General features: G+C 49.5%; 1 protein-coding gene across 12 annotated transcripts in view; it reads left to right on the top strand.

The window, feature by feature from the left end:
- The window catches only part of RGS7 (regulator of G protein signaling 7), a 137,624-nt gene that overhangs the window by 58,963 nt on the left and 65,276 nt on the right, over positions 1-13,385 (top strand). For 11 of the 12 annotated variants that reach the window (XM_039914841.1, XM_039914838.1, XM_039914840.1 and 8 more), the window contains one exon: positions 12,182-12,232. In XM_039914841.1, the coding sequence (XP_039770775.1) occupies positions 12,182-12,232 (51 nt within the window). Of the gene's footprint in view, positions 1-7,966; positions 8,062-12,181; positions 12,233-13,385 lie in introns of those variants that run through there. The other variant, XM_007672444.3, reaches the window with a different exon arrangement.

Below are 13,385 nucleotides of genomic sequence, written 5' to 3'. Positions count from 1 at the left end.
CAGTGCCTGGCATATAGTATTTCATTTATTTTCATTTAATAGTATTTATTGAGCGCTTACTATGTGCACTGTACCAAGCGCTTGGAATGTACAATTTGGCAACAGATAGAGACAATCCCTGCCCAGTGACGGGTTTACAGTCTGATCGATAATGTTGGTAAGTACTGAACAAATAATAATAATAATGTTGGTATTTGTTAAGCGCTTACTATGTGCAGAGCACCGTTCTGAGGAGATCCAGGGTAATCGGGTGGTCCCGCGTGAGGCTCACAGTTAATCTTCATTTTACGGATGAGGTCACTGAGGCCCAGAGAAGTGAAGTGACTCGCCCACAGTCACACAGCTGACGAGTGGCGGAGCCGGGATCCGAACCCGTGACCTCTGACTCCCAAACCCGTACTCTTTCCACTGAGCCACGCACCCCTGGGCCTCGAGGAGCTTATGCTCTTCCGATTCTAAGCATTTATTCCTCTCTACGTGAGAAGATCCCCTGACGGTCTCATGCCCGCGCCGCCTCAGATCAAAGCCGTCGTCCCAAACTCTGGGAAACGGATTCGGAAATCGCAAAAAGCCCCCTGGTATTCTCGGTGTCGCTCATCTATTATTCTCCCTGTCACTTCGAAAGCCCTTCCGCCCGCCCTTGTTGACATGGGCTAGTTACCACGGCAACCCGGAGGCCGGTAATGCCGAGGTCCGTGAGTGACATTGACGTTAAAAGTCGATTTTGACAATAGCCTGACATTTCCAAGTCATTCTGGGAAAACACAAACATTCCTTTAGCCATTTCCACCCCAGAGGGGCGGAATTTGAATCCCCCGATATAAGAAAGCGGAGATCTTCGTCTAAATGGAATCTGGGGGAAAGTGTCGACCCACTCTCTTGCGCTGTGCTCTCCCAAGCGCTTAGTACAGTTGCTCCGCGCACGGTAAGCACTCAGTAGAGACCACCGATCGATCGATTTTTGAGTTTCAAGCTCTTACTGTGTGCGGAGCACTGGACTGAGCGCTTGGGAGGATGCAATAGATTTGGGAGGCACGAGTCCTACCCTCAAGTAACTTACAGCCTACTGTGTGCAGAGCACTGTACTAAGCGCTTGGGTCAGTTCAACAGAGTTGGTTGACGGGCTACTCAGAAGCTTATAGTCTGGTGAGGGAGACGGACGTTAAATCACTTCTGGTAGAGTTTGGGGGTCAGCCTACATCACCCCTCATTTCAAATCCCGACTCCACCACTTGCCTGCTGTGTGACCTTGGGAGTGTCACTTAACTTCTCTGTGCCTCAGTTCCCTCACCTGTAAAACGAGGATTAACACTGGGATCCCTGGGAGGGTCACGGACTGTGTCCAATCTGATTATTTCATAAGTATCCCGGCGCTCAGTATGGTGCCTGGCACATAGTAAGCGGTGTGGCTTAATGGAAAGAGCCCGGGGTTGGGAGTCAGAAGAAGTGGGTTCTAATCCCGGCTCTGCCACCTGTCTGCTGTGTAGCCTTGGGCAAGCCACTTATAATAATAATAATAATAATAATGTTGCTATTTGTTAAGCGCTTACTATGTGCAGAGCACTGTTCTGAGCACTGGGGTAGACACAGGGGTATCGGGTCGTCCCACGTGGGGCTCACGGTCTTAATCCCCATTTTACAGATGAGGTAACTGAGGCCCAGAGAAGTTAAGCGACTCGCCCACAGTCACACAGCTGACAAGGGGCAGAGCGGGGATTCGAACCCATGACCTCTGGCTCCAAAGCCCGGGCTCTTTCCACTGAGCCACGCAGCTTCTCTTCTCTGTGCCTCAGTTACCAGATCAGTAAAATGGGGATTAAGACTGTGAGCTCCAAGTGGGACAACCTGATAATCTTGCATCTACCCCAGCTCTTAGAACAATGCTCGGCGCATAGTGAGCGCTTAACAGACACCATCATTGCTAATTATTATTATTAAGAAATACCATCAAAAAAATTCCCAAGTGACTAAATGATTTTTCCACTTTCGTGACCCCACTCCTCAGGTGTGGGGAAACGAGATCCAGGATCGTCTTGATCACTGGAAGCAGGGTGGTTTGGGAAGGGGCGTGGTCTAGTGGATAAGAGCGCGGGCCCTTGATTCAGAGTTCTGGGTTCTAATTTGACTTCCCCACTTGTCTGCTGGGTGACCTTGGGCAAGTCACTTCACTTCTCTGCGCCTGTCACCTCCACTGTCAAATGGGGATTAAGACTGTGAGCCTCACGTGGGCCGGGGACTGCATCCGACCGGATTACCTGGAATCTACCCCAGTGCTTAGTTCGGTGCCTGGCACATAGCAAGCCCTTAACGATTATGATGATTATTATTATTATTTGGCATTTCCCCCATAGGCTGCCTGTGACAAAGGCAACCCTTCTGACAGAGAGGATTTCCCTCTCGATGCCGGGTACCCAGGGAGCTGGATACGGCATCAAAACCATCAGCGAGTGTATGTTTATTCCCTTCACAAAAAATCGTTCAATTTAGCCGTAAATGGATCGGCGTGCGGAGGTAAGCGTGTGGCCTAGGAAACCTTCCGTTTCGGGATAATCAAATAATCACGGCTTTTATCCTGGTTCAGTTTTTTCCACGGTCGTCTCGAAGGGGTTGAATATGCAATTTCTTAATTGGCTAATACCTCTACACCAGGGACGCTCTGTCGAAACGGTTCCTGGAAAAAAAGGATTCGTGATATGGAAACTCCTTTGTTCCACCCAGCTCTTTGTGTATCGATAATAACGATAATGGTATTTATAAAGCGCTTCCTACGTGCCAGGCACCGTACTGATCTCTGGGGTGGGTCCAAGCAAATTGGGTTGGACACAGTCCCCGCCTCACGTGAGGCTCACGGTCTCATTCCCTATTTTACAGGCGAGGTGACTGAGGCCCAGAGAAGTGACTTGCCCAAGGTCACGGGGCACACAAGTGGCGGAGCCGGGATTAGAACCCAGGTCCTCCTGACTCCCAGGCCCGTCGTCGTCACACTAGGCCAACCTGCTTCTCTATTCCTTCGAGTAGAGATCGAGAGCTTGTCCACTAAGCGGTCAGTCGATTTATTGAGGGCCTACTGTGTGTAGAGCACTGTACTGAGCGCTTGGGAGGGTACGGAATAACAATACAACAGACGCATTTCCTGCCCAAAGTTTCCGAGGACGCCTCAGAGGGATTCTGGGGTAGCAAGCCCCGCTGACACGCACCATTTCCTCGTCCAACCCAGCTGTCGATGGAAACTCTATCAGAAATTCAAATGAATGGAAATAAGCGTTTTACTTCGCCATCAGCAGACGCCTGGGGCCTCACAGTGGACTTCCCTGTTTTCAAAGGGCGGGAAATCCGGAGCGGGAACCAGAGGGATCCAGCGTATCCGGGGTCTGTGTAACTCCACCTCGAGAACCTTCTATCCAAAGTCAAACAAGGCCCATTTCGCCGCAGAATCGAAGGAGCAAGATGGGCAAGAGACGCGAAAGCATTTTCCATATAATAGTCATAATAACGATGGTATTTGTTAAGCGCTCACTATGTGCCGAGCACTGTTCTAAGCGCTGGGGTAGATACGAGCTCGTCCCACGTGGGGCTCACCGTCTTACTCCCCGTTTTACAGATGAGGTCGCTGAGGCCCAGAGAAGTCAAGTGACTTGCCCAAAGGCACGCAGCCGCTCAGTGGCGGAGGTGGGATATGGTGGAGCTCCAGAGGAGTCAGGGAGCTTACCATATTTACCTGAAAAATCACCACACTTTATGGCATTTTTTTGGGCAACGTGAAAGCGGGCGGGGCTACTCTGCAGATCATTTTAAAAACTAGATCCGACAAGGGGAACGGGAGCAAAAAAGAGACAAAAAAGAGGGGGAGGAGAAGAGGGGAGGAGGAAGAGGCGGACGAAAGGGGTCTTGAGCTCGCATTCCCTTCTCCCGAATACTCCCCGCAACAGGAATTGAGTGAATTAACCCCTAATTCCAACCACTTGTCCGGTCTCCTACTAGACGGTCGGTTTCTCGGTCTCGGGGCAAGCAAAGAGGAAGCGGTCGGTAAATACCGTGGTTGATGATGAGAGCAGCTCCCTTCCCAGTTTTTAACTGCCAGGGTGGTCTGTCTAGCGTAGCGGGGGAATTAGAGACTCCGCTCCGCCCTCTCTTTAGATCAGTTCTTGGGCTCTTCCTGCTTGGGTGAGTTGTCTTCCTCCTGTTGATCGTACAGCAGCATCTCTGATATCCTGCTGTCAGCAGGTCTCCTCGCATCCCCCCCCCCAGCAGTGGAGCCACGTCGGTGTGAGGGTGACAACCGGATCCGGTCAACCGGTCGGGTTTCCGGAGCGCTGATTGTGTGGAGAGCTCGGGAGAGTAAAATCTAACGGAGCCGGTGGACACGTTCCCTGCACACAGCCAGCCCACGTACGCCGTCCGGTCACTCGGTCCTAAGTAAAAGCAGCACGGCCTAGGGGAGAGAGCAGAGGACCGAGCGTCAGAGGACCTGGGTTCTAATCCCCGCTCCGCCGCTCGTGTTCTGTGGGACCCTGGGAATATCACTTCGCTTCTCTGGGCCTCTGTTTCCCCAGCTGCAAAATGCAAAATCCTACCCCCTCTAATACCAATAAGAACGACGGTATCGGTTAAGCGCTGACTAGGGGTCGAGCACCGTTCTAAGCGCGGGGGGAGGTGCAAGGGAATCAGGCCGTCCCACGTGGGGCTCCCAGTCTTAATCCCCAATTTAATATACGAGTGTAAAATCTCTATTTAGACGGTGAGCCCCAGGTCGATCGGAGACTGGCTCCAGCCCTGTTATCTTGGATCTGTTTCAGTAGGGAAATACAGCTTGGAATGTAGAAAGTGCTCAGCAAATATCCGTTATTATTATTATCGTTATAAGTGATAATAGTACTGGTATTTATCATGTGTCTGATCATCATCGTCATCACCGTCATCGGTGCTATTTATTGAGTACTTGCTGTGTGCGGAGCACTGTGCCGAGCACTCGGGAGGGTATGATTCACTTCGCTTCTCTGGGCCTCGGTTCCCTCATCTGTAAAATGGGGATTAACTGTGAGCCTCAGGCGGGACAACCTGATCACCCTGTATCTCCCCCAGCGCTTAGAACAGCGCTCTGCACATAGTAAAAGCTTAACAAATACCAACATCATTATTATTATTATAATTCAACAGAGCTGGCAGCTTTGGTTCCCGAGTGTAACGCGCCGTTCTCTGAGCTTACCGGAAACAAACAAAAAAAAAAAAAATGCGTGCTCCCTGCCTGCAAGCGGCTCCCAGTCGAATGGTGGAGCCAGTTTAAGAGGACGCTAGCCGTTTAGGATTTTAAAGGACTCATTTCTCAGCCTTGAGGCACAGAATGGTTAAGCGACTTACCCAGGGTCACTCAGCAGGCCAGCGGCCGAGCTGGGTTTAGAAACCCGGGTCTCCCGCCTTCCGGCCTCATGTTCTTTCCACTCTCATGCTGGATCAGAAGCTAAAGGAAGAACATCAAAAGGAACATCAAAATGTTTTGGGAATATTAGAAAATAAGCCAGATAGTCAAACAGGGAGGAAAGGAACCCTGACGTTCTGAAGCAAGCTTTCTATGAAGGAAAAGGGTTTTTTGGGGTTTTTTCTTCCCCCGGGAGCACTGCCAAGCCAGTGAAAAATGCCAGGCAAACCTGCTTATCACAGCAGAATGAATGGTCCCAAGCAGTTTTATTATGTTTCTGGGAGTGTAAATTGCCATTATTACTGATCTCGGCAAGAGATACAATTTGTTTAAAGCTGGAGCCCGGACTTTACTGGGCAGAGAAGACAGAGAGAGAGAGAGAGAGGCGAGAAGCTAAGATTACCCCCAACCCAGCTGAGCTTTCAGGCCAGCAGTGGATTTGACAGCGTTGTGTCCCCTTGGGTCTGTGACGCGTGTGAGGAGCTGCGTGGTTCATGGGTGAGGAGGCTGAGGATGACAGTTATGAAAACGGTGCATCATCTGCTCCTTGTTGGTAGGCCCCGCTGGGGAGGGGACGAAGCAAAAGATCCCGGGAAACGCGGGCACGGCGTCTCTCCGGGCTCCGACCACGCATCACCCCGGGGCCAGTAGCGGTCGATCGAGCTGACGCCGGATGAAAAATTATTCGTTTTAACGTCTGTCTCCTCCTCTAGACTGTACGCGCCACGTAGGCGGGGAACGTGTCCACCAAGTCTATTCCATCTATCACAAGTGAAGCGACTTGCCCGAGGTCACACGGCAGGCAGTCGGCAGAGCAGGGATCGGAACTCGGGTCCTCTGACTCCCGGTCCCGGGCTCATCCTACTAGGCCACGCCGCATCAAGCGGGAGACGCTACTAGTTCACATGTGTTGAAAGGGAAGAAAGGGCTTACGGTGCGCCCGGCGCTGTACTAGACGCCGGTGTTGGTATAAAATAAGGAGCCGAGACACGGTCCCTGGCCTACAGGAAGCTTGCCTTTTTCTTGAGGAAGAGATAACAGAGATATTGAAGGCGGGAGGAAGTGTGACCTGGTGGAAAGGGCACGGGACCGAAAGTGAGTTCTAATCCCGGCTCTGACACCGGCCTGTGGAGTGACCTCGGGTAAGTCACCGAGCTGCTCCGTGCCTCGCCTTCCTCCTCCGGACGATGAGGCTTCACACTTAATAAGTGCTTAAGAAATGCCACAATTATGATCATTATTCGAGGAAAGAGAGCAGGAGTCAGAGAAGCTTAGTTTGTAGGTGATATCCTTAGCAGCATGGCTTAGTGGATAGAGCATGGGCCTGGGAGTGAGCAGGTCATGGGTTCAAATCCTAGCTCCGTCACTTGTCTGCTGCGTGATCTTGGGCACTTCACTTCGTTGTGCCTCAGTTCCCTCATCTGTAAAATGGGGATTGAGACAGGGAGCCCCACGTGGGACCGGGACTGGGTCCAACTTGATTTGCTTGTATCCACCCCACCCCACCACTGAGGTACAGTGCCTGGCACGTAGTAAGTGCTTAACAAATACCACAGTTAATTATTATTATTACTCTGGGCAGAACCTTATCCACAGCATGCGTAAAGTGAGGTTGGGAGTGGAATAATAATAATGGTATTAATAATAATAATGTTGGTATTTGTTAAGCGCTCAGGTTGTCCCACGTGAGGCTCACAGTTCATCCCCATTTTACAGATGAGGTAACTGAGGCACAGAGAAGTTAAGTGACTTGCCCACAGTCACACAGCTGACAAGTGACAGAGCCGGGCTTCGAACCCATGACCTCTGACTCCCAAGCCCGGGCTCCTTTCCACTGAGCCACGCTGCTTCTCTAAGTGCTGGAAGTGTCTGGACCTCTGGTACTGGAGTGGTTTTACAGTCCCCCAGACGTTTAAAAGGCTGAGAAAAAAAAAAAAATCCCCATTTCACTCTAAAATGTCCTTCGGTTTGAGCGCTGGGTCCTGAGTTCTCTCTGTGAACTTCTCTGTGCCTCAGTTCCCTCATCTGTAAAATGGGGATTCGGTCTTTGAGCCCCACGTGGGGCAACCTGATCACCTGGTATCTCCCCCAGCGCTTAGAACAGTGCTCGGCACACAGTAAACGCTTAACAAACCGTAATTATTATCATTACTATCTCCCAAAGGAATAAGGAGCGACAGCGATCACCTCATTAACGTAGCCTTACATCTACATAAGCATATCTCAGTAAGGCTACAGAAAAGCGAAGCAGTAAGGAACGGAATAAATTAAAATCACTCGAAGATCAGATGAAGAAAAAAAACCCCGCCAACATGAACTCCCCGGTGGTTCTTGGCTTTCTAGAAAGACACGGGACTTCTGTGGGCCAAAAATTGGATTGCAGAGCCACGGATCGCTTTGCCAGCAACCTTTGCCTTTGTGAGCGAGCCGCTGTTGAAGGGCCTGTGAGCGAAGCCCCGAGTTTGCTACGTGGGCGATGTTTGCCTTCTGAGAGATGTCAGGTGGTGTTTAAATAAACGATATTAATCTGTGACGCAAAGGGCAGGAGACAGATGTACGTGGAGAGAAATGCGGAGTGGACCTGGGCTTAGCGGCTCGGTGTCAAAGTCCGGATTTGCCCCGCTGAAGACTTCACTGGAAATGCGGTGAGGGACTTTATGGGAGAAGCTGCGTGACCTAGTGGGAAGAGCACGGGCCTGGGAGTCAGAGGACCTGGGTTCTAATCCCAGTATCCGCTGTGTGACCTTGGGCGGGTCATTTCACTTCCTCTGTGCCTCAGTTACCACACCTGCCAAACGGGGATTAAGACTGTGAGCCCCTTGTGGGACAGGGACTGTGTCCAACTCGACTGCTTTGTATCCGACCCGGCTCCTAGGACAGTGCCTGGCACAGAGTAGGCACTTAATAAATACCATTTTTTTAAAAAAAAGGGCAGCTCGGGTGACCCGATGGCCGATCGATGGTACGTACCGAACGATTACTCTGTGCACTAAGCTCTTGGGCGAGCACCGCAGGGTCAGGGCACGATCACTGCCCTCAAAGAGCTCCCGATTTACTTTTTGCCGAGCACTGTTCTAAACGTATAAAATACAAGGGAGTCTGTAGATAATTCTCCGTCCTAAAGTTACAATCTAGTCGGGAGACAGAGACTATGGGCTTAGTAGAGCGCTCTGAACACAGTAAGTGCTTAAAAAATCCTACTTACTTCTATAATAAAGTAGATTACAAGAGGGAGGAACGGAGTATTGATAATAGTTATGGTATTTGTGAAGCTCTTACTACGTGCCAAGCGCTTTTCATTCATTCACTCATTCAATAGTATTTATTGAGCGCTTACTATGTGCGGAGCACTGTACTAAGCGCTCGGAATATACAGTTCGGCAACAGATAGAGACGATCCCTGCCCAGTGACGGGCTCACAGTCTAATCGGGGGTAAGCACTGGGGTAGATACTAGTTAATCGGGTTGGACACAGCCCCCGTCCCACGTGGGGCTTACATTCTTCAATCCCATTTTTTACGGATAAGGTAACTGAGGCACAGAGAAGTGAAGTGACTTGCCCGTGGTCACACAGCAGACAAGTGGTGGAACCGGGATTAGACTCCCGGGCCCGTACTTTAATAATAATAATAATGATTATGGTACTTGTTAAGCGCTATGTGCCAAGCACTGCTCTTTCCACTACACCATCGTTATTATTATTCTTAAGTGCCGAGTCGTTTCCGATTCATAGCGACTCCCTGGACATACCTTCTCCAGAGCGTCCTGTCCTCTGCCGTAATCCGCAACCTTTCTAACGGTTCTCCCGTTATCCTTGTGATGGTCTCTATCCGTCCAGCTGCCGACGTGCCTCGTTTTCCCTGGACTTTTCCTAGCATTGGTAACTTCCCGATGATCTGTCCAGTATGTGTTAATCCAGGTCCGAGTCATTTGGCCTTCCAAAGACCGCCTCGGTTTACTATTATAAGTGCTGACGAGGTTCGGGAGTACTCTCGGGTGGTGTGAACATGCTGAGGAAAGAGAAAGAAATCAATCAGTGGGATTTAGTAAGCGTTTGCCCGTGTGCGGAGCACTGTATTAAACGCTCGGAGAGTACGAAACAACAGAGTCAGTAGACCTCTCACTTGGGGCTGAGCATTTCATTAAGCACATGGGAAGAGCGGGATAGAGAAGTGAAATATTCTCATCCCACAAGGAACTTACACTCTGCCTTGCAACATAATGGGATATAAAGTCACGTCTGAAAGAATCTCTCAGCTCTAATTCCATTATGCATTAATTAAGTAAATTACAGTGGAGTAGATTTCAAAATGAGAAAACACAATAAGAGAATTTCTAAAAGAAATTCATTGAAATGCCGTTCTTCCCTCTGAATATGTAAGTTTGGAAGCTCAGTGTTTAAAGGCTGTTTCAATAATTACTTATTTTCATCACTCCTTCAAGAAGAGGGTAAAAATGTTTAATATTCCTTGGAAAGAGTAGGTTTAAATTGCCACTGTAAATTTGAATATCGGATAGCAGGGAATGAAAAACTTTCTATTTCAAAGCAGGTTTTCAAGAGGAAGGAGTGTGGCTTAGTTTATAAATCCTTGGCCCGGGCGTCAAAGGAGCTGGGTTCTAATCCTGATCCACCACTTCCTGTGGCGTGACCTTGGGAAAGTCACTGAACTGCTCTGTGCCTCAGTTTCCTCAACCGCAAAACTGATTAAAAGCTGCTCTCCTGGGCTCTCGGACTCCCCCTTCCTCACGGAGACTTTGAGCGCATTCTCGGGTTTCATCGCTCTCGACGTGTCTGTCTCCAATCCCTTCTCCTCACTTAAACTCTTAAACTGTGAGCTCGCTTTGAGAGACAGGGACCGTGTTCCTTCTCAATTGTGTATTCTCTCCAGCACTCAATACAGTGCTCGGCACACAGTAAGCACCTAAAAAATACCCCTACCATTCCCTGAACGCTTAATACGATCCACTGAATTACGTCGGCGGTCAGTAAATACTAGGGTTGTCACTACTGTTCTTATTTCCAACTCAGATGACGCACAGTTTCGTAAAACGATCCATGCTTTTCTTTTTAGAGAAAGTAGCTTGGCTCAGTGGATAGCGCACTGACCGGGGAGCTAGAAGGACCTGGGTCCCAATCCCGACCCTGCCACTTGTCTGCTGTTTGACGTTGGGCAAGTCACTTCCCGTCTCTGTGCCTCAGTTACCTCATCTGGAAAATGGGGGTTAAGACTGTGGGCCCTATGGGGGACAGGGACTCTGTCCAATGCGATACCTTTTTATCTGCCCCAGCACTCAGTACAGTGCCTGGCACATAGAAAGCACTTAACAAATACCGCCATTATTATGATTACTATTATTAGATCGGGGACCCAAATTCCCAGCATCCTCGTTCACTCTCCGGGTCGTGGCATAGCTGGTGTGAGAAGTTGCTTTCCATATCCAGAGTGGTGAGACCTGTTTTGATAAAGGGAATCTGCGCTCATTGCAAATCAGTCAATCATGGTATTTACTGGGCACTTACTATGTGCAGAGCACTGTACTAAGAGCCCAGGAGAGTACAGTACAACAGAGCGAGCAGTCACGTTCCGTACGCGAAGGACAGAAATCACCACTTGAGAGTCCGAGAGGCAAAATCTCAAACATCGGAAGCGATTTTGTCAGAAAGCAGGATGTGCAGATGTCATGCTGGGTAAATGAAGGCGAAATTGGGTCAGACATTCTTTTCATAATTGTAGTGCTGTGGGGAGTGATTTAATTCCTTCCTACAGAGTTAGTTTTTTGGTTTTTTTTAGCCGGCTGCCTTCGGAGCATCTTTTTGGGTTCTGGGCGACATAGAGATGCCGTCGGTGTGAGGGAGCAGAACTGTGTAGGTAGAAAGACACCACCAGTACCTGGACAACGCTCCGAACAGTCGACAGCGCTACTGAGAGTTTTCCTCTTTCAAACGGTGTTGAATGACAGAACCAATTGGTCAGAGGTATTTGTTGAGCGCTTACTTGGTACAGAACATTGTTCTAAGCGCTTATTTCCTGAGCACTTACTTTGTACGGAGCTTCGTCCTAAGCGCTCATTTGTCGAGCGCCGTGTGCAGAACACTCTGCTGAGTGCTCGGGAGAATACGATACGAGGGAGTCGGTAGACATGATCCCCGACCTCAAGCCGCTCACAGTCTACGGGGGGAAGATACCCAGAAAATTCCCAGAAATGTCCAGTGATGAAAGGAGACCGTTTCTTTGATTATTTGAAAGTGGTCATTCCACGTCCTCACTCATCTCCCCCGTCTCTTTGGGGAGTAGGCTGAGGGAGACCCTTTCATCTCTTCGTTGTGGGTCTTCCCGCTGCCAATCATCAATCAGTCAGTGGTATTTATTGAGCACTTATTCTCTGCAGAGCACTGTACTAAGCATTTGGGAGCCACAAACAATGGCGATTATCGAGCGCTTACTGTATGCAGAGCACTGTACTAAACGCTTGGGATCCCTGCCCTCGAGGAGATGATCGTCTAACGCTAGCCTCTCATTCCAGCCTCCCCCTGCTTCCAATGCTCCTGCCTGGATCATTTTCCTGAGGTGATTCTTGGTCCACATTTCTCCTCTCCTCAAAATCCGTCCCCACCAAGCTCCCGCTCTCGCTTCACATCCATGCAGAGAGTAATAAATTCTATTACTCCATTACTACTAAGGACCGAGAATGGGCATAATTGAGTCAGTAATCGCCGGAGAAGGCAGATCCCAATTATTCATCTTCATTTTTGTTTTATCCTAGGCTCGGACATTGTTCAGTGGCTAACGAAGAACTTAACTATAGAAGATCCCGGTAAGTCGATCCTTTTTTTACTTCCCGGAAGCGCTCCGAGATTGGGTTTCCGCGGAATCACCGTCCGTTCCAAACGAAGGACTCAAAGCAGGGAGACGGGACCTACCTGCACATCTGTGTTTTCTTTGGCCAGGGCTCTTCATGGGGGAGGGAGAGGGAAAGGAGGTGAGAAATGTCAGCAAAGCTCATAAAAATGATGATGATAATAATAATAATGATATTCTTATTATGGTATTCGTTAAGTGCTTATTAGACTGTAAGCGCCTCGTGGGTAGGGAACATACCTACCAACTCTGTTGCATTGTATTACCCCATACACTTAATACAGTCCTCTGTACACAGTAAGCGCTCAAAAAATGCCATTGATTGATGTGTCAAGGACTGGTCTAAGAGCTGGCACAGAAGCAAGATTATAAGGTTGATTATGGGCTCTGTTCCACACAGGCGGGAGGACAGGTATCGAATCCCTCTTTTACAATAAGGAAACAGAGGCCCGGGGAAGCAAAGTGACTTGCCCAAGGTCACACACCAAGCAATTGGCAGAGCCAGGATTAGAACCCAAGTTCTTTGACTCCCAGGCCCGGTCCTTTTCCACTAGGCTGCGTTACTTCTCCGTCCCGGGCTCAATTGCAAGGACTTTTCAAGGGCCCTTAGTGGACCGGGGAGACCAGCATTTATTTTGCACAGATGACGTGGGGGACGAGACTTTGAGTTGTTTATCCCCGAGGACTATAAGCTTTGGTGGAGGTCAGCGATTAGCAGAGCTAAGGCTTTGTGGTGTGTTTGACCTGAGAGATTAAACTGTTCCTAAATCAATGTGCAGTTCACATCAAAGAACAGAGCAGCGGAGGCAATACCGAGAATCTAGGCAATACGGGGAAAGCAGCGTGGCCTAATGGATAGATCACGGGCCTGGCGTCGGAAGGACCTGGGTCCCGAGCCCAGTTCCACCACTTGTCTGCTGTGTGACCTTGGGCAAGTCGCTTCACTCCCTCTGTGCCTCTGTTACCTCATCTGGAAAATGGGGATTAAGTTCGCGAGTTCCGTGTGGGACACGGACTCTGTCTAACCTGTTTAGCTTGTTTACCTCAAGTGCCTAGTAAAGCGCCTGGCCCATAATAAGCGCTTAGCAAATATGCATATATAAAGATCC

This window comes from Ornithorhynchus anatinus, chromosome 19 (assembly GCF_004115215.2).
Source record: "Ornithorhynchus anatinus isolate Pmale09 chromosome 19, mOrnAna1.pri.v4, whole genome shotgun sequence".
In the NCBI taxonomy this organism is placed as follows: Eukaryota; Metazoa; Chordata; class Mammalia; order Monotremata; family Ornithorhynchidae; genus Ornithorhynchus; species Ornithorhynchus anatinus.
The sequence above is the reverse complement of the archived record's forward strand: the minus strand, read 5'-3'. Positions and strand labels throughout refer to the sequence as shown.